At 37.0% G+C, this 24,243-nt stretch overlaps 1 protein-coding gene across 5 annotated transcripts in view; it reads left to right on the top strand.

Annotated features, from left to right (window-relative positions):
* Positions 1–24,243, top strand: part of mkln1 (muskelin 1, intracellular mediator containing kelch motifs) — a 149,417-nt gene that overhangs the window by 36,960 nt on the left and 88,214 nt on the right. For 3 of the 5 annotated variants that reach the window (XM_059987089.1, XM_059987088.1, XM_059987087.1), the window contains 4 exons: positions 1,296–1,438; positions 6,211–6,299; positions 16,862–16,971; positions 21,745–21,937. In XM_059987089.1, coding sequence (XP_059843072.1) covers positions 1,296–1,438; positions 6,211–6,299; positions 16,862–16,971; positions 21,745–21,937 — 535 coding nt within the window. Of the gene's footprint in view, positions 1–1,295; positions 1,439–6,210; positions 6,300–14,733; positions 14,754–16,861; positions 16,972–21,744; positions 21,938–24,243 lie in introns of those variants that run through there. The other 2 variants (XM_059987090.1, XM_059987091.1) reach the window with 2 other exon arrangements.

The following is a 24,243-nucleotide window of genomic DNA, read 5'->3' as shown; positions in this document are numbered from 1 at the left end:
AGTTTTTGAAGATGTTTTTGTTCGGTGTTCTGTGTGGAGTGCTTTCCCTCAGTTAATACTTCATGTCTGTTTCACCTTTTTATTAGAAAATGTGATTTGCAGTTTAAAAAAAAATCAGTATGGGTATGCTGTGGAGAAATGTTTCTGGTAACATGCATAGCTTTGCTTGTTGACTGAACTTAGTTTGACATTTTGGGAGTTATGAATGGGCAGATTTTTCTTTTTGTCCTGTTTTATATAGTTTAATGTAAGTGTGCAAATGAGATAAAATGTGTGTACTGTTTACTTAATTTTGACAGTGTAGTGAAAGGAAGAGCACCATAGGGTTCACTTTAAAATCCCAACTTTTTTGATGACAATTTAAACTAGGAATGTGTCCTTATTTCCATCCCATCTGCCTTCACCCCAACCCCCCCCCATACTGCAGTATGTTTAATGGAAAATAGTTCTTAAAAACACAACACTAGCAAACTGTCTAAGGCCTAATTCTTTTCTTTTTTTAAAAAAATAGGTCTATACGATGTTCCCATGAAATTGTCCATATAACTCTTGGGCTGTCTCAGTTTTTTATCTATCACAATAACTATCAACATTAGGGAAGATTAGACTCTCCTTCGTCAGATAATAATGATGTACAATTTTAAATTAAATCAATGAATGGCTAGCACAAATTGAAGAAGAGTTAACCAACTTCAAGAACCACATCCAGTCCTCCGCTATAAAAGTCAAATTAAGTTCCTTTTCCCAAACTTCTTTAATCTTAAAGAAAGGGTGCTTATCCCATTGTAATAATAAATTATAGATTCTTCCAATGGCGCGGTTGTGTTTATTGCTGCCTGGGCTCATTTAAATGAGCTCAGAATCATTATTTATAACTGCTTATAGACCTGTTCAGAGTATAGCCGGCTTAATTGCCGTGGATTGCTGTGCATCTTCATTCTTAAAAGCTTAAATCTTGAACTTTGACAAGTGTGGCATTTGTTAATTTGAGTTCAGTCAACAGCCATCAGATACTTAAGCTAATGCATTCCTTAAACATTCCATTAAGACATTCTTTGTGCTGTATCCAAGAAAACTTGGATTGCCACTAGTTTTGTTGTTTGTTTAAGAGAAGTGGCATGTTAGTTCCTAAAATGACAATGATTATCCTATTTTTTTTTCTCTGGTTGTAAAATTGACCTTTTCTCTGTACCACTGTTAACAAGTTAGGTTTGTCTCTACGATAATATTGCAATAGTGCTCTCAAAGAATATTACTGCTCTCTTTTTGAATTACTTTTGATTCTTTTCCTCTAGTACTTGATTCTAAAACTTGAGAGACCAGCCATAGTCCAGAGTATTACCTTTGGAAAATATGAAAAGACTCATGTTTGTAACCTAAAGAAGTTCAAAGTTTATGGGGGAATGAGTGAAGAAAACATGACTGAACTATTGTCAAGGCAAGTAATATTGATCAGTGATTTGCAGTAGAGTGGCTGTTGCTGGCTTCCATCTTGATCTTTAATAAATCTCTAGTCATGAGTTTTTCCATTCTGCTTTATGGATTGGTTGTGATCTGAAGGTCCAGTTAAGATTTTGAGTGTAATGCTCTTGTATCATTGTGATTTCTGCAAAGACCACAGCTCCGTCGCCCTGTTTCATTCTGCCAGTACCAACTTTTTGGTGTTCCTTTTAATTTGTATTTTCATGAGGGGAATTTCTGTATTGTGTTGAAACAGGTTGAAATAATTTATTGAACAACATCTTGCTATTTGAGATGTAATATTTAAATTTAGACTGAGTTACCCAAAGCTAATTGTCTATGCAATTTCAAAGTTTAAAGTAAATTTGTTATCAAAGTGCAAATACACCACTATATACAACCCTGAGATTTATTTTCTTGCTGGCATACTCAGTAAGTCTCTCGAATAATAACCATAACAGGATCAATGAAAGACCATCCAACTTGGGCATTTAACTAGAGTGCAGAAGATAACAAACTGTATAAATGCAAAAAGAAAGTAATAATAATAAATAAATAAGCAATAAATATCGAGAACTTGAGATGAAGAGTCCTTGAAAGTGAATCCATTGGTTGAGGAAATGTTTCATTGATGGGGCAATTGAAGTTTAGTGAAGTTATCCCCTTTGATTCAAGAGCATGATGGTTGAGGAGTAGTAACTATTCCTAAATCTGGTGATGTGGGTTCTGAGGCTCTTGTACCACCACTTTGTTGGCAGCAGTGAGAAGAGAGCCTTACCTGGGTGCTGGGGAGTCGCTGATGATGGATGCTGCTTTCCTGTGACAGTGTTTCTTGTAGATGTGCTCAGTGTGGGGAGGGCGTTACCTTTGATGAATTGGACCATATTGACTACGTTTTGTAGGATTTCTCGTTCAAGGCCATTGGTGTTTCCAAAATTCTACAATTTATACCTAATTGTGAATGAAGATTATAATGGACATCTTGTTTTTATGAACATGGTTTTTATATGCAAATAAAAGCTTTTTTACTTTTGTATTTTTCCAAGAAAGGAATTGGTCATGTTTTTATAGGATGGAGAGAAGTTTTCCTAAGTGTTAAGCTGTCTTGAATTGACTCAAATGTTTTTTGTTGCATCTTCCAATAAGTGAATGTTTGAAAGGAAAAATTGCGGAACAATGGTTTAAAAGGGCAACTGTGAACCAGTTGCTAGGCAATCCTTAATTTGCACGTTTGCCTGCGACAACTGGAAATTAATGACGGGTCTGGGAGTGGAAATTTCTATATTGGTAAATACTGAATAGAAATTGAGGTATAGTGAGGAAGTTGAACATTCCTAGGGTTGCTCAAGTTTAAACTTCTGAAGTGCTCAGGTATCTTGGCAAAATGTGTTTGGAATGATATCCATAATTGTGTGTATTCCAAATGCATATGCAAAGCTAAGCAGGGTAGAGAAATTTGTAGACAACTTAAGAGGTTTAAAAATACTACTAAAAATTATAAGTCTATTTGAAATGAATCCAAATATACAGTACTTCATCCATCTCACTAACAATTCACAAGTGACAAATAATTTGGGTGTGAATGTGAAATCAAAGTTCAAAGTAAAATTTATTACCTGAGTTAGTACATGCCACCGCATACAACCCTGAGATTTTTTCTCAAGGAACACTTTGTAAATCTACAGAACAGTAAGTATAAATAATAACTAACCAGGATCTGTAAGCTGGCTGTGCAAGTGCAGATAATCATTAAATAGCAATAAATCATGAGACAAAATGAGAGTCCTTAAATGAGTGTGGTTATTTCCCTTTTGTTCAAGAGCCTGATGGAGGATAGTAATAGTTCTTGAACCTGGTGCTAGTGAGAGAAGAGCGTGGCCTGGGTGGTGAGGATCTTTGATAATGGATGCTGATTTTTTACGCAACATTTCATGTGGATCTGCTCAACGGTTGGGAGGGCTTTACCTATGATGTGTTGGGCTGAATCCACTACCTTTGGTAGTATTTTCTGCTCAAAGGCATTGATATTCTGCTACTAGGCTGTAATGCAGCTAGTCAGCACACTTTCCACTTCACGCCTATTGAAGTTTGTCAAGGTTTTTGATGACATACTGAATCTCCACAGACTCCTGAGGAAGTAGAGGTGCTGTCGTGCTTTCTTTGCAATTATATTCATATGATGGGTTCTGGACAGGTCCTCCTGAGATAGTGACTCCTAGGAATTTGAAGTTACTGAACCTCTTCATCTCTGATCTTCTGATGATTGCATGGACCTATGTTTTTCCCTCCCCTGAAGTTTACAGTCAGTTCCTTGAAGATGTTATGGTCTTATTGACATTGAGTGTGAGATTTTTTTATTACAGCACTGAGCCAAATTTTCAAGTGCCCTCCGTATGCTGATTCATCACTCCCATAACAGTGGTGTCATCAGCAAACTTGCATATGGTATTGGAACTGTACTTACCAAACAGTCATTGGTGTACAGTGAGCAGAGCAGTGATAGGCAGTATTGGTGATACATCCAAAAGCTTCTGCCCACTGAGTGAGGAAACTAAATTAATCTGTTAACCTGAGGACTAATGGAAAAGAAATGTTGAGTAAAGCAAAACTGATATCAGAACAGAAAACCTGAATGTTAATTGGTATGAGTAACTACAGGACAAAGGAGCAGTAAAGCTACAAGGAAACTTGAAACTCTAGCCATTTAATGGCAATTTTACTGTGTAGCCCTGTGACATGGATGACTGTTGACTAGTGTTGGGGAAGAAAACCCTTGGCTCAGTTGCTTAACTTGTGAAAGAATAATTGGTGTTGAAGAGTACGTAACAGAGGAGAATACATAAAAACTTAACTTAAAAATTCTACAGATGTGTCATGGAGAGCATTCTGACTAGTTGCATCACTGCCTGGTCTGGAGGTGCCTGTACACAGGTTTGAAAAATGCTACAGAGGGTTGTAAAAACTCAGTCAACTTCATTATGAGCACAAGCTTCCCCACCGTGGAGGACAATAAGACCATAACTACTTCAAAGAAGACAGTATCCTTCGCCAATTGGGACATGCCTTCTTATTATTACAATGAGGAAGGAGGTACAGGAGTGTGAAGACAAACTCTGTTTTAGGAACAGCTTCTTTCCTCTGCCGGCAGATTTCTAAATGGTCCATGAGCCCTCACTTACTCTTTTCCATTTTTTTATCATTGCAATTTGTAGTAACTTTTCACATCCTGGATTGTACTGTTGCTACAAAACAACACATTTTGCAACATGTCAGTGATAATAAACCTGATTCTGAAATATTCCTTCTACAACTAAATCATCTTCTCATTAGGACATTTGGCTTAATCAGATGAGGTGGACATCCCGTGCTGAAGAGGATTTTTTTCAGCAGCATGTCTAAAATTTGGAGTTGTAGCTCCATTTTCCACTGGTTAGAACACTCGAGGTCCACGGTTGAATCCTGTACCTTGTGCATGACATGAAAGATGACACCATATTTAGTTGTTGACCATTGATTTGTGCAGAAGAATGTGCTGCATTATGCCAATATAAGTAATAGTGTTTGTAGTAAAGATCTATGCCAATAAACTGATGTTTTCGGCAGGAGGACTAAAAGAAATTGCAAACACTCCAAAATCAAACCAAAATGTGCTAGATTAAAATAAGAAAAAACTACAAGTTATAGAAATAGAGAAAAGTCATTCATCCATTGGTAGTGAGAGGCTTGGGTTGCAATCTTGGCAATTTGTTGATAAGTGACAGAATTTTAAAACAGTTGAGAATGAAATTTTCTTCTGGCAGAAAAAGTGGAAACCTCATGACACAAATTTAAAATTGGCACAAATCCCAGAGGGAAAATAAAGGTCTCTTTCCCCCCTTACACGGCAAAATGTGCCAGGGTACTACCTAACAGCATGGTGCAAGCAAACATAATACTAACATTTTAAAAGTGAAATTGGGTATTTTTTTGAAAACAACCAATTTGCTGGCATTGGGTAAAGAAGAGGCAAATTGTTATGATTTATTTGGTCCTTTCAAAGAAGCACATGGCCATGCGCTTTTATGATAGCACTTGAACAGGGTGTAATTTAAGGGTTCAAGATACTAAGCAAAAAGCATTTCTTGGATAGTTATAGTATTATAGTGGCTAGCGAAATGCTTTACAGTACAGGCGACTCGGGTTCAATTCCTGCCACTGACTTTAAGGAGATTATACGTTTTCCCGGTAATCTTGTGTGCTTCCTGTGGGTGCTCCATTTTTCTCCCACAGTCCGACCTACTGGTTGGTAGGTTAATTGGTCATTGTAAGTTGTCCTGTGATTAGGCCAGAGTTAAACCAGGGTATTGCTGGGCAACGTGGCTCGAAGGGCGGGAAGGTCTGTATCTCAATTAAAAAAATTAAAACATTTTGTCTTTGAAGGGAGTTGGTTGGGGCTGTAAAACTAAAAATACCAAGGAACTGCAATGAGACTTGAACCTGAAATAACATTTTGCACATAGATGTGGGTCCTGATTGGGGGAAAGAATAATTACTTTTACCTGTAATGATTTTAATGAAATAGAAGGAACAAATATTTGGATTCTGGAGTTAGTGCTTTGGGTCAAGATCTTTCTTTGTTTCCCTGCCACCCATAATGGTATGAATATCAGGCGGAAAACTTTTAATTTTGATGACATTACATGCTGTGTTTTGTTTCAATTTCAATAAGAAAAGTCAATCCATTCACATCTCAATCTGCTTCTAATTCAGTGGTTTAAAGAATGATTACAACAAGGAGACTTTCACATTGAAGCACAAAATTGATGATCAGATGTTCCCTTGTCGTTTCATTAAAATAGGTAAGGCCTCTCATTGATTTGTTTCAGTCATCCATGTGAGATGTTCAGTAGGACTGGTGCATAAGTGCTTTGGGAGGGCAAACAACCAAATAAGTGGTTGCAGACTTGCATTTGAAATAAATGGAGTGAAGAAGTTTGGGAAGTTTAAATTGAAGCTGCTGTCTGAACAGTTGGCAGTGAATCTGAACACATGGTTCTTAAGAAGCAGTTGGCAAATCTATAAAGAATTTTGCTTGCATCATGAATATATTCATGAACGATTATAGGTCTGAATCTGTTCATTGGATGTGAGGACAAGCACCAAATCTACCAGTTAGTGGTACTAGCATAATTGTGAAGTAAGATCACCATTTTGTTAATTTGCTTCTAGCGTATATTTTACGCAGGAAGTTTATTGTTATTCATTTTGCTGGCTTGAATATTTAATCATCAGAGATTCTGCTGATGCTTGGACATCTTGAATAACACATGCAATATGCTGGAATAAAACCGTCAACATTTCAGGCCAACATCCCTGATGAAGGGACTTGACCCGAAATGTTGACTGTTTATTTTCCTCCATAGATGCTGCTTAACTTGCTGAGTTCCTCCAGCATTTTGAATATTTAGTGCTTGGTTTCAGATTTGAATTTATGTATTTTCTTTTTGTTGTATCTTGAATTCTGGGTCTGTTTTGAAAATTTGGCTTTGAAGTGCTTTTGCGATTTGAATTATTGCATAAGCTTTTAGATAGAGCATACCCAATAGTGAATCGGGACTGGTCAATTTCAATGTATTTTCTGTTTAAACCAGTGCACAAATCTGAACTAAAAGTAATCAGGGAGAGAGATAGCAGGTATCAATTGAATCCTTTTCCAAAGATGTACCAGAAAGCATATACAACTGAAAATTAGATAATTGTCACAGATCCCAAAAAGAAATTTGTGTTATATTTAATAAATTATTTGCAGAAAGAACAAAAATGATAGATGGGATAGTTTCATAGCCATTGTATATTTCATTTCCTGAAAGAGCTTTGATCATGTATCATCTATCTTGGACCAAAAATTTGTACTGTTGAATTTTTAAGTAGGTGATAGAGTGGTATAAGTAATATTGAGAAAATTCAGGAAATTGCAGATTAGGGGTGACGTGTGAATATAGTCAGGTGTGAGGTGGCGAACTTTAGAAAATGAATAGGGTACAGCAACAAGGGCCCAGGTGTACCAATTGCTGGATGCTGGAAATCTACAACACTAGCTAAGAAACCAATTTTAAAACTGAAGCAAGCAATGCATTAGGATTGATTACAGAGTGAAGTTGAAAAGGAACAAAACTATTTTAAACCAAGTAGAACCTTGACGGAAGCTTTAGTTCTAGTGAGCATATTATGTGAAGGATAAAAGCATTGGAAAAAACTGCCAGAGGAACACTTACCCAACTGCTTCCTGATTTAAGTGTTAAGGAAGTGCATGTGACAATGTTTGTGGTAATAAAGGCATAATCTTGATTCATTGAGTAATTAGCTAAAAGACAATAGGGAAAGGAGGGCAGTGATGCACACTGCAATCCATGGGTCACAGTCAGCGTTTTAGGCTATAGTAGGTGATATTTATAGAAAAAAATGTCATGGGTAGAGTTTAAGGGAATCTCTGATTTAAGCTTTCACTTTTCAACATCCATCATTCAATAATTAACATTTTAAGTCAGAATAATAAGGTACACAGTTGTCCATCAAAATCTAGAACTTGATTATTCACTATTACTGCTGTGCTTGTCTTGGTCCTGACTACATGTAGTATTATTGACAGTTGAGGCAAAACTAATGCAATTTCACTTCACAATTTTAATTTTGTTCTCTCTGTTAAACTAGCTGAAACTCTGTTAAACTCTGTTAAACTCTCTGTTAAACTGCATTAGATTTGTGTTTCTAGTCATTTATCGACACAAAGAACTTTTTCATTATGCAGATTTAAGTCAAAATTGGCATGAAGGACATGTGAAGATTGATGTTTGGAAATTATGCAAATAAAAGTTAACGTCAGCAATAAGTTGGCAATATAGGCTTGGGGAAATGAAGGGATTACAAAAAGAAACTTCAGTTTCTTGATTTATTTTCATTATGCTGTTTAAAGTGCATGTAGCAAGTTCCACATTGAATGTTTTTTAAATTACTTCAGTACCTCTTAACACCCCCTCTCCCATCTTTTTAACATGAGTTTATTTGTGAGAGTGAAACTTTCCATTTGGTGATTTCATTTGTTTCATTGTTCTGAGATATGTTGTGCATAATTTTGAGTGTTATATTCCTTCTGCAGTCCACTTCAAAAAAGAATGAGGCTCATTGCTTATGTTACTGGAGTAGAGCTTCCCTTTTAGTGAGAACTTCATGCCTTTGTTTTGGGAGGTCTCATCCTTGCACCTTAGTTTTATTTCCTTTTAAACAATGGTAAAGTTTCAGTTTTGATGGCCTAGAGTTGATTTTTTAAAATTGGGTAACACGGAAAGGCTGTACTGAAAGCACCAAGTATTAGAGCCTCTGTATAGAAATATAAAGGGGGCCAGCAGATTTCTATTTTAGAAATGCTTATTGGAATCCATTGTGTTTGTTTAAACATCCTTGAAGCTCACATCGTATCTGGCAAATGTAATTATATGGCAACCCATGGTAAATTAATATGTAATATTCATTCTTGTAAAGTTATCAGTGTGCTTCCACTGCTATGATTCACACTGAATACTGTGATACCTTAATATTTTAATTGGTTAAGATTTCATTTGGCTTTTGCAAATTGTTACTTAAGTATTTTTTTAATTTTAATTTTTTTTTATTAGTTTTTTAATACATTTTCTACATAACTACAGATAAAAAACCCCCAGATCAAAATGAAGAACATTGATATACTGCAAAAATAAGCATACAATAACAATATGATACAAAGAAAGATAATTGAAAAAGCACCCAAATTGAAGACAAGTAAATTTAGTATCCTCCCGAAACCCCACAACACAAAAAAAGCTCCAGACCAACCACAACACAATATAGAGAATATAAATCAGGACAATCAAACCCCCAAACTGTGAATACACTTAGCAACAGAAGATAATACCTACTACCAAAAGAAAAAGGAGCTGAAAGCAAGGGACCGAAGAAAAAACCTTAGTTAAGAGGAAGGTTATGAAAGTACTCAACAAAAGGTCCCCAGACCTTATGGAACTTTAAATCTGAATTAAGAACTGAATAATGAATTTTTTCAAGGTCTAAGCAGGCCATAATATCGTTAAGCCATTGAGCATGCCTGGGTGGGGCAACATCTCTCCATCTAAGGAGGATTAAATGTCTAGCCAGGAGAGAGGCAAAAGATAATATTCGACACTTAGTCAAACTCAGATGTAAATCTGTCTCACCCCAGTAAACAAACAAAGCAGTTAAAGGGTTTGGTTCTAGGTGGTGATTCAGAATATACGATAACGTTATGAAGACATCTTTCCAAAATTTCTCCAAGCTAGGACAAAACCAGTACATATGAATGAGAGAGGCCTCGCCCCTTTTGCATTTATCACAAAGCGGACTAATGTTAGGGTAAAATCGAGATAATTTAGATTTAGACATATGGGCTCTGTGAACAATCTTAAGCTGTAAAAGGCAATGGCAAGCACAAAGAGAGGTTGAATTAACCGATTTGAGAATCAAGTCCCAAGTCTCATCAGATAAATACTGCTCCCATGCCATTTTAATTTTATCCACAGGGGCACGTTGTAAGACTGCTAACTTATCTCGAATAATTGATATTAAACCTTTACCTAGTGGATTAATGGAAAGAAATAAGTCCATAACAATTTTCTCAGGCATCTCAGGGAAGTTAGGAATTAAAGGAACAATAAAGTGTCTAATTTGGAGATATCTAAAAAAAATGAGCATTGGGCAGATTCAACTTAGCAGAGAGCTGTTGAAAAGAAGTGAAGTGATTATCAACAAAAAGATCTTCAAAATGTCTAATGCCCTTCCTATACCAATCATAGAATGCTGAGTCATATGTAGTTGGTAAAAAAAAAAGGTGATTATGTACGACAGGGCTGGAGATGGAAAAACCATGGAAACCATAACATTTCCTAAACTGAGCCCAAATACGCAAAGTGTGTCTAACAAGAAGATTAACTATTAATCTGGACAAACTACCAGGGAGTACAGAGCCAAGAAGTGCAGAGATAGATAATTCTTCAGTGGAGCTCAACTCCATTGCCACCCACTTAGGGCACTCGGGTTGGCCATGGAAAAAAAGACCAAAAGGTAGCACTACGTATATTGGCTGCCCAATAATATAAACGAAAGTTAGGTAAAGCCATGCCATCCTCTTTTTTAGGTTTTTGGAGATAGACTTTATTAATTCTAGAGCGCTTATTCTTCCACAGATATGACAAAATAATAGAGTCTAAGGAATCAAAAAAAGATTTAGGACTAAAAATTGGGATTGATTGAAATAAGTATAAAAGTTTAGGGAGAACATACATTTTAACAACATTAATACGACCTACCAAAGACATAGATAGAGGTGACCATTGTACCAGACTCTGTTTTATAGTATATGAAAGATTGGCAAAATTTTCACGAAAGAGATCTTTAAACTTCCTTGTGACTGTAATACCAAGATAGGTAAATTGATTATGGACTACTTTAAAAGGGAGATCACGAAATGTTAATTCTTGTGCTTCTTTATTAATTGAGAAAAGTTCGCTCTTGTGTAAATTAAGTTTATAGCCAGAGAACTGGCTAAACTGGTCAAGAAGTGAAAACATTGGAGGTAAGGATGTAGACGGATTTGAGAGAAAGAGTAATAAGTCATCAGCATAAAGAGAAACTTTATGCTCAACATCCCCTCTCCAAATCCCGGTCAATTCAGGACAATTTCGAAATGCTTTCGCCAAAGGTTCCATAGCCAAATCAAAGTGAAAGGGACTTAAAGGGCATCCCTGACGGGTGCCACATTTGAGGTTAAATAACTGGGATTTCTGAAAATTAGTTAAAACAGAGGCAGTAGGACACAAATACAGCAATTTGATCCAAGAGGTAAAACTTTGACCGAAGTCAAATTTTTCTAAAACTGCAAAAAGGTAGTTCCACTCTATACGATCAAATGCTTTCTCTGCCTCGAGGGAAATAACACATTCAGGAATCCCAGTTGGAGGTGAATATAAAATATTAAATAAATGCCGAATGTTAAAAAAAGGGAGACGGTTTTTAATAAAACCAGTTTGGTCATCAGAGATAATAGAGGGAATAACAGTTTTTAATCTATAAGCCAAAACTTTAGCCAAGATTTTAACATCAAATCAACATTGAGCGGCCTACACGAGGAACACTCTGTTGGGTCTTTATCCTTTTTAAAGAAAAGGATAATAGATGCCTCATTAAAAGAGGGTGGCAATTTGCCGTAATTAAACGAGTCAGATAATACTGAGAGTAACTGAGGAGAAAGAAGTGCAGAGAATGATTTATAAAATTCTACAGGGAACCCATCAGGTCCAGGAGATTTCCCTGAGGACAATGCAGAAATTCCAAAAGATATTTCTTCTGATGATATAGGCGCATTAAGTTTGGCTTTAAAATCAGATGAAAGCGAAGGAATATTCAGATTATTTAAAAAATGATCAACAGAGATATTGTCATTCAAAGATTCAGAGGAATAAAGTGGAGAATAGAAAATTTTAAATGCGTCATTAATTTCTAAGTGATCTGATGTAAAGTCTCCGTTTTCCTTCCAGATCTTTGTAATATGTTGTTTGGCTTTGGAATGCCTCAGCTGATTGGCTAGAAATTTACCAGATTTGTCACTGTGAATGTAAAAGCGACTCTTGCTTTCAAGAAGTTGGCGTTCGACAGTTTGAGTGGACAGGAGATTAAATTTAGTTTGAAGTTCTACACGCTTCTTGTATAGTTCAGGATTCTTAGTTTGAACATACAGTTGATCCAATTCTTTAATCTGGTTAATGAGGTCTAATCGATCTGTACAGGACTTTCTATTAAGATTTGCTGTATAGGAGATGATTTGACCCCTCAGTTATGCTTTCATGGCATCCCAGACAATCTGGGATGACACTTCAGGTGATGTATTAGTGTTAAAATAAAAGGTTATCTGATCCTTAATAAATTTTAGAAAATCATCATCCGATAATGAAGTCGAATCAAACCGCCAGTGTTTGTTCCTTTGAGGGAGACCAGGAAAGTTTAAAGAGAGAGTAATTGGGGCATGGTCAGAAATCAGTATACTCTGACAATCACAAGAACAGACAAATGGAATGAGTTGGTTATCGAGTAAGAAGTAGTCAATTCTAGTAAAAGTATGGTGAATATGTGAAAAAAAAAGAATAATCTCTCTCAGTAGGATGAAGGAAACGCCATATATCAGAGATACCATAGTTCGAGAGAAACGATTGGATAGCTAAGGCAAATTTAGTAGGTGGTCAAGTAACAGAGGACGATTGATCCAAATTAGGATCTAACCAACAATTGAAGTCACCACCCAGTATAAGGGAGTATGAGTTTAAGTCTGGTAGTGAAGAAAAAAAACGTTCAAAAAAATTAACATAATCAAAATTGGGGGCATACAGGTTTGCTAGTACAACTTTAGTATTACATAGTTTACCAGAAACAATAATAAAACGGCCATTTGTATCAGATATCTTATTATGGAGTTCAAAAGGAATATTTGAGTTAATAAGGATGGAGACCCCCCTAGCTTTAGAGGCAAAGGATGAATGAAAATGCTGACCCGCCCACTTTGTCAAAAGGCGGGAGTTATCAGAACAATGAATATGAGTTTCTTGAAGGAAAGCAATGTCAGCTTTGAGTTGTTTAATATGTGAGAATATACCTTCCTTCTTTTAACAGGATGATTCAATCCCTTTACATTCCAGCTCACAAATTTAAGTGTACTAGCCGTTATCAATTGTTAATGCATAAAAGGCAGCAGGCATATAAAAAGTCAAGCAGTACAATAACAGTCTGGGAGCAGATATGTAAACATAGATTCGTAGAATCAAAACATAAACATGTCCTGAGTAACAAGAGAAAGCAATAGAAACAGTGAGTGATGTTAGAACTGGAAAATCCACCCCACCCTCTCAACCCAAAACTAGACGGCTACCAAAAAAAGCAGCTAGCTCTACCAAAAAAATTAACCCAAATATGACTTCCAGATCTGTGTCATTAACAACAGTTCCATATAAATACTATAGCAAATGGTAACTAGTTTATGCACTAGAAAACATAATTACAAATAGGAACAACTTCTGCAGAAGTTATAAAACTTAATACAAAGAAAATCAAAGGAAAACCAAAACTAACCTACCCGCAAAAAATTATAGAAGATTAAAAGAAGAGAAAAAAAAGGGAGTGAGAAAAGGGGGAAATTATAGATTTGAGGAGAGTACTTATCAACCATTTACAGGAAAAAAGAGGGCAGCAAAACTTAAATGTAAATCAACCAACAGGGAGGCCTTCAATAAAAACTCCAAACCTCCAAAACAAGTTAGAGTCAATTGTAGAACTCAATAGATAAAGTTATACAAGAATAAAATAGAATACACAAGTACAATCTAAGCGTCCACAGGGAAACATTAAGCACAGAATATCAATTTAGAAAAAATGCATCGTCCAGGGAGAATTGTCTACAGCCCTTAGAGTTTCAATAGATAATGTCTGAGTTATTCAAGTAAAGTCTGAGTCCGGAAAAAATAATTTTACTGCGAGAGGTACTTATCCACCATTTTAGGAGGTCCGACCAGGTTCCGAAGAAGACTGGATAGCCGGAAGACTTCCAACAAATGCCTCAGCCTCCTTCACTGACTTAAACCACTTATATTCTCCAGTAGCAAGCGTAATTCGAAGGTCGGCTGGATTACGAAGGGAGGGTCTAAGTCCATGATCAGAAAGCACTTTCATTACACCTTTAAACTCAGCACGCATCTTCAGAACCTGGGGGGCATAATCCTCCCCAAAATGAATGACTGAATTTTGAAAAGCAAAAGTACCTCTACGGCGTGCCTCCATAATCAAACGGTTTTTCACCTGGTATTGATGAAAGCACAAAATTACTGGTCGTGGGTGGGAACCCAGAATTGCACGGGGAACGTAGACCCTGTGTGCCCTTTCAAGCTCAGGTGGATTCGGAAGAGATTCTTTCCTGAAAATCTCACAGAGAAAATCGGGAAAAAAACTTCATGAGGGAACCCTGTTTGGTGGCCTCTGGCAAACCAAGAATTCGTAGATTGCAACGCCTGCTCCGGTTTTCAAGATCCACCATTTTGGAAAAAAGTTTACTATTCTTCTCCTCTAGGCTGGAACAGAGGGTCTCGAGGTATTGGACACGGTGTTTTACATCTTCAGAGGTCGAGTCGATGCGAGATAAATGTTCAGCATGTTCGTCCACTCTAGCGTTGATCCGATCCAGTTTGGCATCCAGCTGGTTGAAAGAGGTTCTAAATTACTTTAAAATATCTTCTCGATGTTGCTCCAGAGCAGCGCGAATCTCAGTCGGCAGAGCCATAACTTCCTTTTACCCAGATTTAGAGCTTTTGGTAGACATTATAAAATAGATGTGTTCGCAGGCAAGTAAAAGAGACCTAATAAAATTCCTAACTAAGGTTTAAGCATGGAGACACATAGTGCAAAGTTAGGGAGAATGACGGAGCAAAAGTTCGAAGCGGCTAAGTAATCGCCATTTTACCAGAAGTCCCTACATAAGTATTTTTCATGGCATGAAGAATTGGCTGTACTGAAATACTTAAAGATTTATCAGTTGGTTATCAAGTATAAAATTTGGGATGCCAGGTTGTCGTAGTGTACAACTCTGATTAAGCTACATTTGGGTGTTATGCTTAGGGTGGTGGTAAATATTGTTAGCTTGGGTTGAGGTGTTTGATGTTGCACTGGTCGCTGAGCTTGGCAGTTAGCTAGATGTTTCATCACCAGGCAAGTTGTCATCCTCAGTGCAACATTGTTGGTGTTTCTCTCTGGGAGTGCTCGCCCCTGTTTGCTTGCCTTGGTCCAGATTGGCTTCCCCTTCAGTTGACCTTTGAATTCTGTTGGCTTATGTTTCTTTGGTTCTTAGGGGTTTGTAGGTGGTGTCTATTTTGATAGTTTTGTTTACAGGGTTATCAGAAGAGAACCATGCTTCTAAAAAAATGTTCTCGTGCCTGCTTTGTGTTTGCCTGCGCCAGAACCTGCACAGTGTCCCAGTTAAAGTGGTGTCCTCAGTCTTCATGTTCCAAGATTAGCGACAGTCTCTGTACAACCATTTTGTGTTCCCGTAAACCAGTTGGGAGTTTATGTCCTGCCTGGTTGACACAGTTCTGGGTACTATATTGTGTGCTGTTCTGGGCGCTGCATTACAGGGGAAGGTGGTGTAAGTTCTGGAGAATATACAGAAGCCGATAACCTGAATTGGGGTGTATAAGGAGAAAATAGACAAACATGGATTGTTTTTCCTGAAATGTCAGAGGCTAAGGGTGACCTGAGAGAAATATATAAATTATGAGAGGTAGAAATAGGTTAAGTGGAAGGTATTTTTCCCAGTGTGGAAATGTCAAATAAGGTGGGGGAGGGAAATTTAAAGGTTATGTTTTTTGTTTACACACTGGTAGGTACCTGGAAAATGCTGTATGAGAAGGTGGTAAAAGGAAATACAATAGCATTTAAGAGGCATTTAGATGGATGAATGAATTGGCAGGGAATGGAAGGATGTAGAGCATGTGTGGGCAGGGATTGGAGAGATGTAGACCAGGTGTAGGCAAATGGGAAATGGTATGATGGCCAGCACTGAAAAATGGGTAGAAGAACTAATTAGTTCCTTTACTGTACTATTCGATAATCAGTGTAGTTCAGACATCATTTCGACTTTCAAGTAAACCCTCCAATAGGTTATCTATTTTATACATAGTACTGGTCTGTTATTAGTGAACATAGCATAATCTAATCATGAAATGGTTTCAATTAATTGTTTGTTTTCGTTAAGTCCGGAATGTGCTGTGAGCTGCATAAAAACACTGAATAAAAGTTGTTTCAGCCTTGTCTTCAAACAGAATTAGAACCACCTCCAAGCTGAATGATTTTGAAGTCCTTTAATTATCTCCTGTACCGTGCTTCTTTCTAGTTTGATAGAGGGAATGTATTCATGTGCATCATCTGCTAAGAAGGAACATATTTTGAAATAGCTTTGTAGCATTGCTCAATTTTTTTATCTTATAAAAGTGACTTTATAATGGGATTATAGAGTACAGTTTGAACAGATGAAAGTGAAGTGAATACTCATTAATGGATGTACTGTTGACAAAAAACTGCACAAATTCTATTTGTTAGGCTTTAATACAGGTAGCTTCATGTTTAATATTTTTTCTGAGTGTTGATTGTTGGTTTATTTTCCCTCTGCATTCTCTTGTCAAATCTTTAAAATGTCATAATTGAAATCTATTTTTGGTTATAGTTATTGAATAAGTAAATAAGTGATGTAGAAAATATTAATTTTGTATAAAACTACAGAATATCAAATATGGGCATGAAACTATTTTCTTTCCATCCTTTACAGTTCCATTAATGTCCTGGGGTCCTAGCTTTAACTTCAGCATCTGGTATGTTGAAATACATGGAATAGATGAACCAGATATTGTACAACCCTGCCTTAACTGGTACAGCAAGGTAGGAGATATCTTCTATGTAAAACACTTCCTCTGTCAGAATTTAAATACAGAACTTAAATACTACTTTATGCTTTGGATATGTTGTTTTAATTATTATAATTAATTCATTGATTAGCAAAAATAAATCTTCACTCCAAAAGAGTGATGTGCTGAAAGAGAGGAATTTGTTCTGAAGCCCATGTAAAAAAAAAATTGCATGGCAGGTTGATACAGGTTTTAATTTGGCCTTTATCAAACTGAAGTAAATTTTAATTCCATTCCTGTGTTTCTGAAATCTGGGCTGAAGCAGCAAACAAATGTCACTGATTTTTGTTTTAACTTGTCTAACTGTTCTTTAATAACACTTCTATCTTTTCTACTGTTGACAAATGAAGCTTTTGCGTCATTTAAATGAAGACCTTCAGAAATGCAATTATTTTCAAGACCCCATCCCCTCCTTTGCACCCCCTCCCAGCAACAGATAAATCGAACCATTGGAAAATTACCTCATAATTGTGCATTTTTTTTTAGAAATTGGCCATAACTAAATCTTGCTCAATTCAGAATGCTTAGAATGTTCTAACTAAAATACTTCCTGATTTGCAAAACAGGACTGCTGAGCCTTAAAAGTGAATGGAATGAAATGAAATTGAAATAATTCTATGTGTAGCTACTTTGAAAATCTAATTTTATCCACTGTTGCTTCTATTGAAGTGTGTAGAAGCCTGTAAAAGCCCATTAGTTATCAACTTGTAATCTAGATTGAATCCACTTGGGATGGATTCTAGTGAATGCTAAGAAATGCTTTGATGAAAAGTGACTGAATTTCCTCTTGATATTTGTTTGAAGTTTACACTCGATGTATAGGTTGAGCATGATGTACGTGTTCTTTCCTGGTTTTCCTCAGTTGGCTTTAAGTAGGTTTTTCATTGTATGTGCATGCTGTCTGCTTGTCAGTTTTTAATGATTATGGTTCCTTGCGTAAACTACTAGCAATTCCTGGTGAGTGGGTTAAAGTTGGTAAAAATGTTTAAAGCACACCCATTCTAAACTAAAGGCAACAAAAAATGCAGTTTCTGAAATACTGAAGCGAAAAACAACAAACACTAGTCAGCTGGTCAAGGAGTTTCTACAGCAAGAAACACGAATCAACTTTTTGGGTCTGGGCTTTGATTAAAATCTTAAAGCAATTTTTCCATCAGTTCATTAAACCGGAATCTGTGCAAAGCAAACTGAGTTTGGCTTCAAGGAGTTTGCTCTTGAAGGAACAATATTCACTTCTTTCAGAGAATCAGTAATTATTTTCCCAGTAGCGCCTTCTAAACTGGCCACAGATTTCATGATAAGTGTCAGTGATAATAAAACTGATTCTAAATATTTACTACCAAGCAGGCATTATACAGCATTCAGCAAAGGCGAATAAGTGATAGATTGTGTTTGTGTCACAACCATGTGAGGGAATTGTAGTCTTAACTACCACTCAAATCTATCTTTGACCGTCATTACCATAATTCTGTCCTTCGCATCAAATATCCTCAGGGTTATTACTAACAAGAAATGTAAATACTGTGACTAGCAGAGAAGATCAGAGGCTGAGTAGCCTGGATTTCACTCTTTATTTAAAAAAACGCACTGAAGTTATTCATCCAGGCTACTTTGACAGAATTTTCCAAACCAGAGAAGGTTTGGAAAAACTATCACCAAGAAGGACAAGGTTAGTTGAAGTAAGAAACTGCCACCACCTATAGGTACACCCACCAAATTGCACATGAGAATTTGTGTTTAAATCCTGCAATTCACTGTCTAATTACACAGAGGGTACCTGGTTATCTATATTTAGAACTTAATGTAATGAGTCCATTCAGCCCTTCAGGTTAATTTTGCAAATCCATCAGTCCCACTTCTCTTTTATTTTAATGTATTCCTGCCTGCAAATTGTTGTTTTCTTGACGTGCTTATCAGTACTCTTGATTTCATTTTGCCACTATTCTACATTTACAGTAGCCAATTAACCTAATCAACGCTGTTTTTGAAACATTCAAGGAAACCTGAGCACCTGGAGTAAGGTTGCCATGGTGAGAGTGTGCAAACTCCATGAGGTCAGGGTTGAATCTGGGTCCCTGGAGCTGTGAGGGAATAGCATGAACTCTTGCATCACCAGTTTCTCTTAATTTAGGAGAGGCTGTAATGAAGAGCGCCTCAGAAGTTTATTCATTAGGATGATCTTGAAGTCTCATCAGATTGACATCATTGATGGGCAAATTATTGGAGAAGATTTTTGGAGACAATGTTTATGAGCATTTGGAGAAGCAAGGTCTGATTCGTAATAGTCAGCGTGGCTTTATGAGAGAATAGGTCACACCTTATGAGCCTTACTAAATTTTTTGAGACACTTACAAAACAAATTGAAGGTAGACCATTGGATGTGGTGTATATAGATTTTAGTAAGGCATTTGACAAGGTTCCCATGGTATTCTTATTCAGAAATTCAGAAGGCATGGTATCCAGGGAAACTTGACTCTGTGGATTTGGAATTGGTTTGCCCACAAAAGACAGTGCGTGGTAGCAAGATAAGGAAGTTAGAAAGGTGGGCTTACAGATGACATCAAGGTTGGTGGTGGAGCGAATAGTGTAGGAGGTTGTTGTTCATTACAACAGAACATTGGCAGGATGCAGAGCTGGGCTGAGAAGTAGCAGATGGAGTGCGAAGTGTTATACTTCGGAAGGTGGAACGTGATAGCTGATTACTAAGATAACAGCAAGATTCTTATCAGTGTGGAGGAACTGGGGGATCTTGGGATCCAAGTCCATACATCCTATCAAATTGTATGGCAACTTTGGGGAGTGTTTAAGAAGGCATATGGTGTGTTGACTTCATTAGTCAGGATTGTTCAAGAGTCATGAGATTATTTTGCAGATCTATAAAACCTTGGTTAGACTATACTTGGAATATTGTGCTCAATATAGGAAGCCTCATTACAGGAAGAATGTGGAAGCTTCAGTGAGGATGAGGAAGAGATTTGTCTTGAGGAATGGTTGAATGAGCGAGAGCTTTTCTGTTTAGAGTGAAGAAGGATGAGAGGAGACTTGATAGAGGTGTACAAGATGATAAGAGGCATAGATGTAGTAGATAGCTAGTGTTTTCTTAATCAGGATGGCAATGGCTAATATGAAAGTATATGCTTCTAAGGTGATTGGAGGAAAGTAGAGGGGAGTTGCCAGAGGTAATTGTTTTTTACATCAAGTGCCAAGTGTGTGGAATGCACGACTGGAGGTGGTGCTGCTGACAGATACATTGGGAACATTCAAGGGACTCTTTGTGAACAATCTGCGTATTCTACTATTTTATTGATAAAGGGAGAAAAAATCTTTTCCAGCATAAATCTTTTATGGTCTTTTCTGAGTGGCAAGATGGAATTAATGTTATGCCACAGAATCATTGAACATTCTTAGTTCTGTTCCAGTCAGTTTAAATTTTGATTCTGACTTTATTGAGAGGTTGTGAGAAAGGTGGGACAACAGTGCAGTGAGAGAAATTGGTCTTTATTCTTTTTTGCTCAGGAACAATAACCCTGTTGAGGATATCACTGAATGTGTCTGGTGATTTGGGGAATAGTTAGACCACTGCACAATTTACACAATTTATCATTTAAGGTAATGGATTTTTCACACTGAATTATGAGTACTGAGAGAATTGGTATCTGTTTCTAAGTACAGTGGTCACTTCAAGAGAAATTGGGGATCAGCAGTAATGGTTCAACTCTACCTCAATGCCCTATTCTATGAGTAACTTTCTTTAAAAGTTAATATTCATACCAAATGAGGACAGACAGTAGCATTACATTAGCACTTTTAAAGTTAGTTTGCTCAATCATTTGGTTACTACTTGTTTTTCTGGCACCAATATGTCAACTTAATTTGTGCAACATGCTAATATGAAGTTATTTTGGAGAGTAACTTGTAGTTTGGTTAAAAAAAAAACACTATTTTGACATACTGTAGTAGGACTTACTAGGTTAGTTTGTGCATGTTAAAACCTTGCATTGACTAGCTTCAAATTTCTGAGTTGGGCTGTATTTTGACATATTGTCAGTAAAATGAGGCATGAGGCTTAGCTCAGAATTTGTCAATAAAATTTAAAAGAAATATCCTTTGGGAGCCAAATTACTTGTTTGAATTTTCTCATGTTCAAAGTCTTATGTCTTTTAAGTGGAACCCCAAACGTTGTAAAGAGTCGAGACTGCAGTTGCTAGAATCTGGAGCAATAACCAAATGGCTGGCGGAACTCTGGGTCAAGCAGCATCTGTGGGGCAAAAGGATAGTCAGCATTTTGGTTTGTGAGCCTGCATGAGGACTGAGTTTAGAGGGAACATGGACGGTCTACAGAGGTGAGGTAGAGGGGTGAGGCAGTGATTGGCTGGCAATAGGTGGAACCAAATGCAGGGATCTTATCTGGCTTCATCAGACCTCTTCCTTTCTCTTGTCTGCTTCTACCTGTCACTCAGCAACTACTGTTTTCTGATTCCTTGTTCCCTCTTGCCTGGCTCCATCTGTTCATCTATGTATCTGGCTCCACCTGCCAGTCCCTACTTCATCCCTCGCTATTATCTCTTTATACTAGCTACCTCTCAGTTAGGACATATTAATGGAATGTGATTGAGTTCCAAGCTTGCAAAAGCCTGATAGATTCCTTCAGTGTTGCAATAAATTAGTGTTGGCATGTTAACATTACTGGACACAAAATATTTCACAGCATAAAAATGGTGGTCACTTTTTCCTTATGTTCCAGTAGTACCGTGAACAAGAAGCCATTAGGCTCTGCTTGAAACACTTCCGTCAGCACAACTACACCGAGGCCTTTGAGTCACTGCAGAAGAAAACTAAGATTGCATTGGAGCATCCAATGCTAACTGAGCTGCATGACAAGTTGGTTCTGAAAGGTGACTTTGATGCATGTGAAGGACTAATTGAGAAAGCTGTCAGCGGTGAGTATATTGTTTATCTTGGTGCTTCCTATGTAAATCGAGAAAGTGCAATTGGTAATGCTACTTATCTTCAAAAATAATTCCAGCACCTCCTTTCATGATTTTGAGCTTGGAGTTAATGACTGATACTGACGGATGCCAAGGCAAGATGTGTTTCCGAGGGCCACAATGCAGGATTAAGACTTGTGCCTAGGATTCCATTTATGTGATGGCTAGCGAATAAATTGTGATGTGTATAGTTTCGTTGTGAACGTGATAATCTTGATGATTTCAGATTTTCATCAACCATTTGAGGTCATGTGGTAAATTGGAATAATTGACAATGCAATGTAAATTTTCAAATATCAAATTAAAATAGTGTAAAAAAGAGTATCCTCATGCCATTGTTAATTTGATTCAACTGTACTGAATTTTCATTTTGTTTTTATTTTTGTGATGTAACTTTCCCCAGAATGTATACTTAGGAGGCTATCAATGGCATTGATTGGTACTGCTTGATTCTTGTCTGGATCTTAGTAATTTAGTTTCTTTTCTGATGTTGTGGTAGTTGTGCTATTTCTGAGTTGGGAATTGTATTGCAAAAGGCACAATATTTCATCAGTCAACTCCATGGCTACATCAAATTACAGTTGTCAACCTATAGGAATTTGACTTAAAATGAAATCCAGGATCTTGGCATATTGTTGATTTAAAAAAATGTTGAATTATTTTGCAAAATATCACATCGTTCATAAAAACTCAAAAATTTGATGCAAGTTTCGGCCATTTTGTTCCTTGTGTCCTCTTTGCCATTCACTGGGATTGTGGTTTATATTTTAACTCTGAGTCACTCTTCTGCTTAGTTCCTTTAATATCCCAAGAATTTCTCTCATTGATTGTACTTGCTGTATTTCTTCACCCTCTCGGACAGAGAATTCCAAAGATTTTCTCCTCAGATAAAGAAATTTATTCTTTCCTCAGTCCTGAAAACCTGACTCCTTAATTTGAAGCAGACATTTGCACCCAGTGAGTTACCATTCCTGTTCATCTCTGTTGAACTTTGTAAACTTTAGAGTACAAGCCCAGTCTTTGTGCACATGTGGGCAATCATTTAAATCAAATTGGCCAACTAAGTAAAGAAGCAGCAATTTTCTTACTTGCATCCCTTCTGATACATTTCTGTGTCTGACTTAATTGTTTTCCATTGTAGTTGAATCAGTATTGATCAGAACCTAAGAAGAACTTGGGTACCATTGCAGAATTTTATCATGGGATCTCCAATAATTGGCCTCATTTCATGTCTGGTCTATCAAGTTTCTTCTGGTGGATGAATACTCCTCAGGCTATCAATGACATAACTTGTGAAATTCCAACTTGAGTCAAATTCTCTCATAAATTTTTAAACCCATAAATCTTTCATGCATTCACTAACGACTGGATACATTACATACATTCCATTGATGTTATGGATGGTGATAGGGTGATTAGTCAATGAAATGAAAACATAGCAATATGGGTATAACAATTGGGGTGGCACTAGAAAGCAGATGTTTCTGATTTGTGGAAAAATTGGCTTGCTGACATCTCATGGGGACAGGACTCTTGTGTAACCCAGGGCCTGCTTGTATAACCCATACACAACTAAGGAAAACAGATGTTTCTGATTTGTGGAAAACTTGGCTTGCCGACATCTCTCAGGGACGGGACTTGTGTAACCCAGGCCTACTTATATAACCCATATGCAACTGGCTGATTTGCCTTTTGGAGATAATTGGACTTAATTGGAATTGAATATGAGTTTTACTTAATACAGAACTTGATGCCAAAGAGATGACCTTTGTGAAACAAGGTGAGATTTTGATTGCCATTTTTCATTTGAATTTGGCAGATTTAAAGCTTATTACTTAGATCACAATTACCAATTTCAGTCAGACTAGACCAGAGGAAGGCTGGTGAAAATGTTAAGGCTGGTGAAAATGTCAGAGAAGGCCATTGGGTCTGTTTGGTACTCTGTTTAGATTAGGATTGCTTAGTTTATGGACTCCACTAATCTTTGAAGTTGATTCATCCCCTTTCTGTTACCCTCAGTGTTTATCAACTCAACAACCACAACACTTCTACATTTATAGTACATCTTGTCACGTGAATAAAATCACCAGAGAGAAGTACTGGTAGATGTGAAGTAGTTACTTTATTCAACAAAATGAGACATTGCAGGCATCATATATTCAGACCCTTTTCGGAGGAGAAACGCCGGCCTAACCCACACTTTTATGTGCTAAAGATCAAAGGACGGTTCTCTATTTTACACTGCTTCCTTTGAACTA

This window comes from Hypanus sabinus, chromosome 13 (assembly GCF_030144855.1).
Source record: "Hypanus sabinus isolate sHypSab1 chromosome 13, sHypSab1.hap1, whole genome shotgun sequence".
NCBI lineage: Eukaryota > Metazoa > Chordata > Chondrichthyes > Myliobatiformes > Dasyatidae > Hypanus > Hypanus sabinus.
Note: the sequence above shows the minus strand (reverse complement) of the source record. Positions and strands in the feature narration are given on the sequence as shown.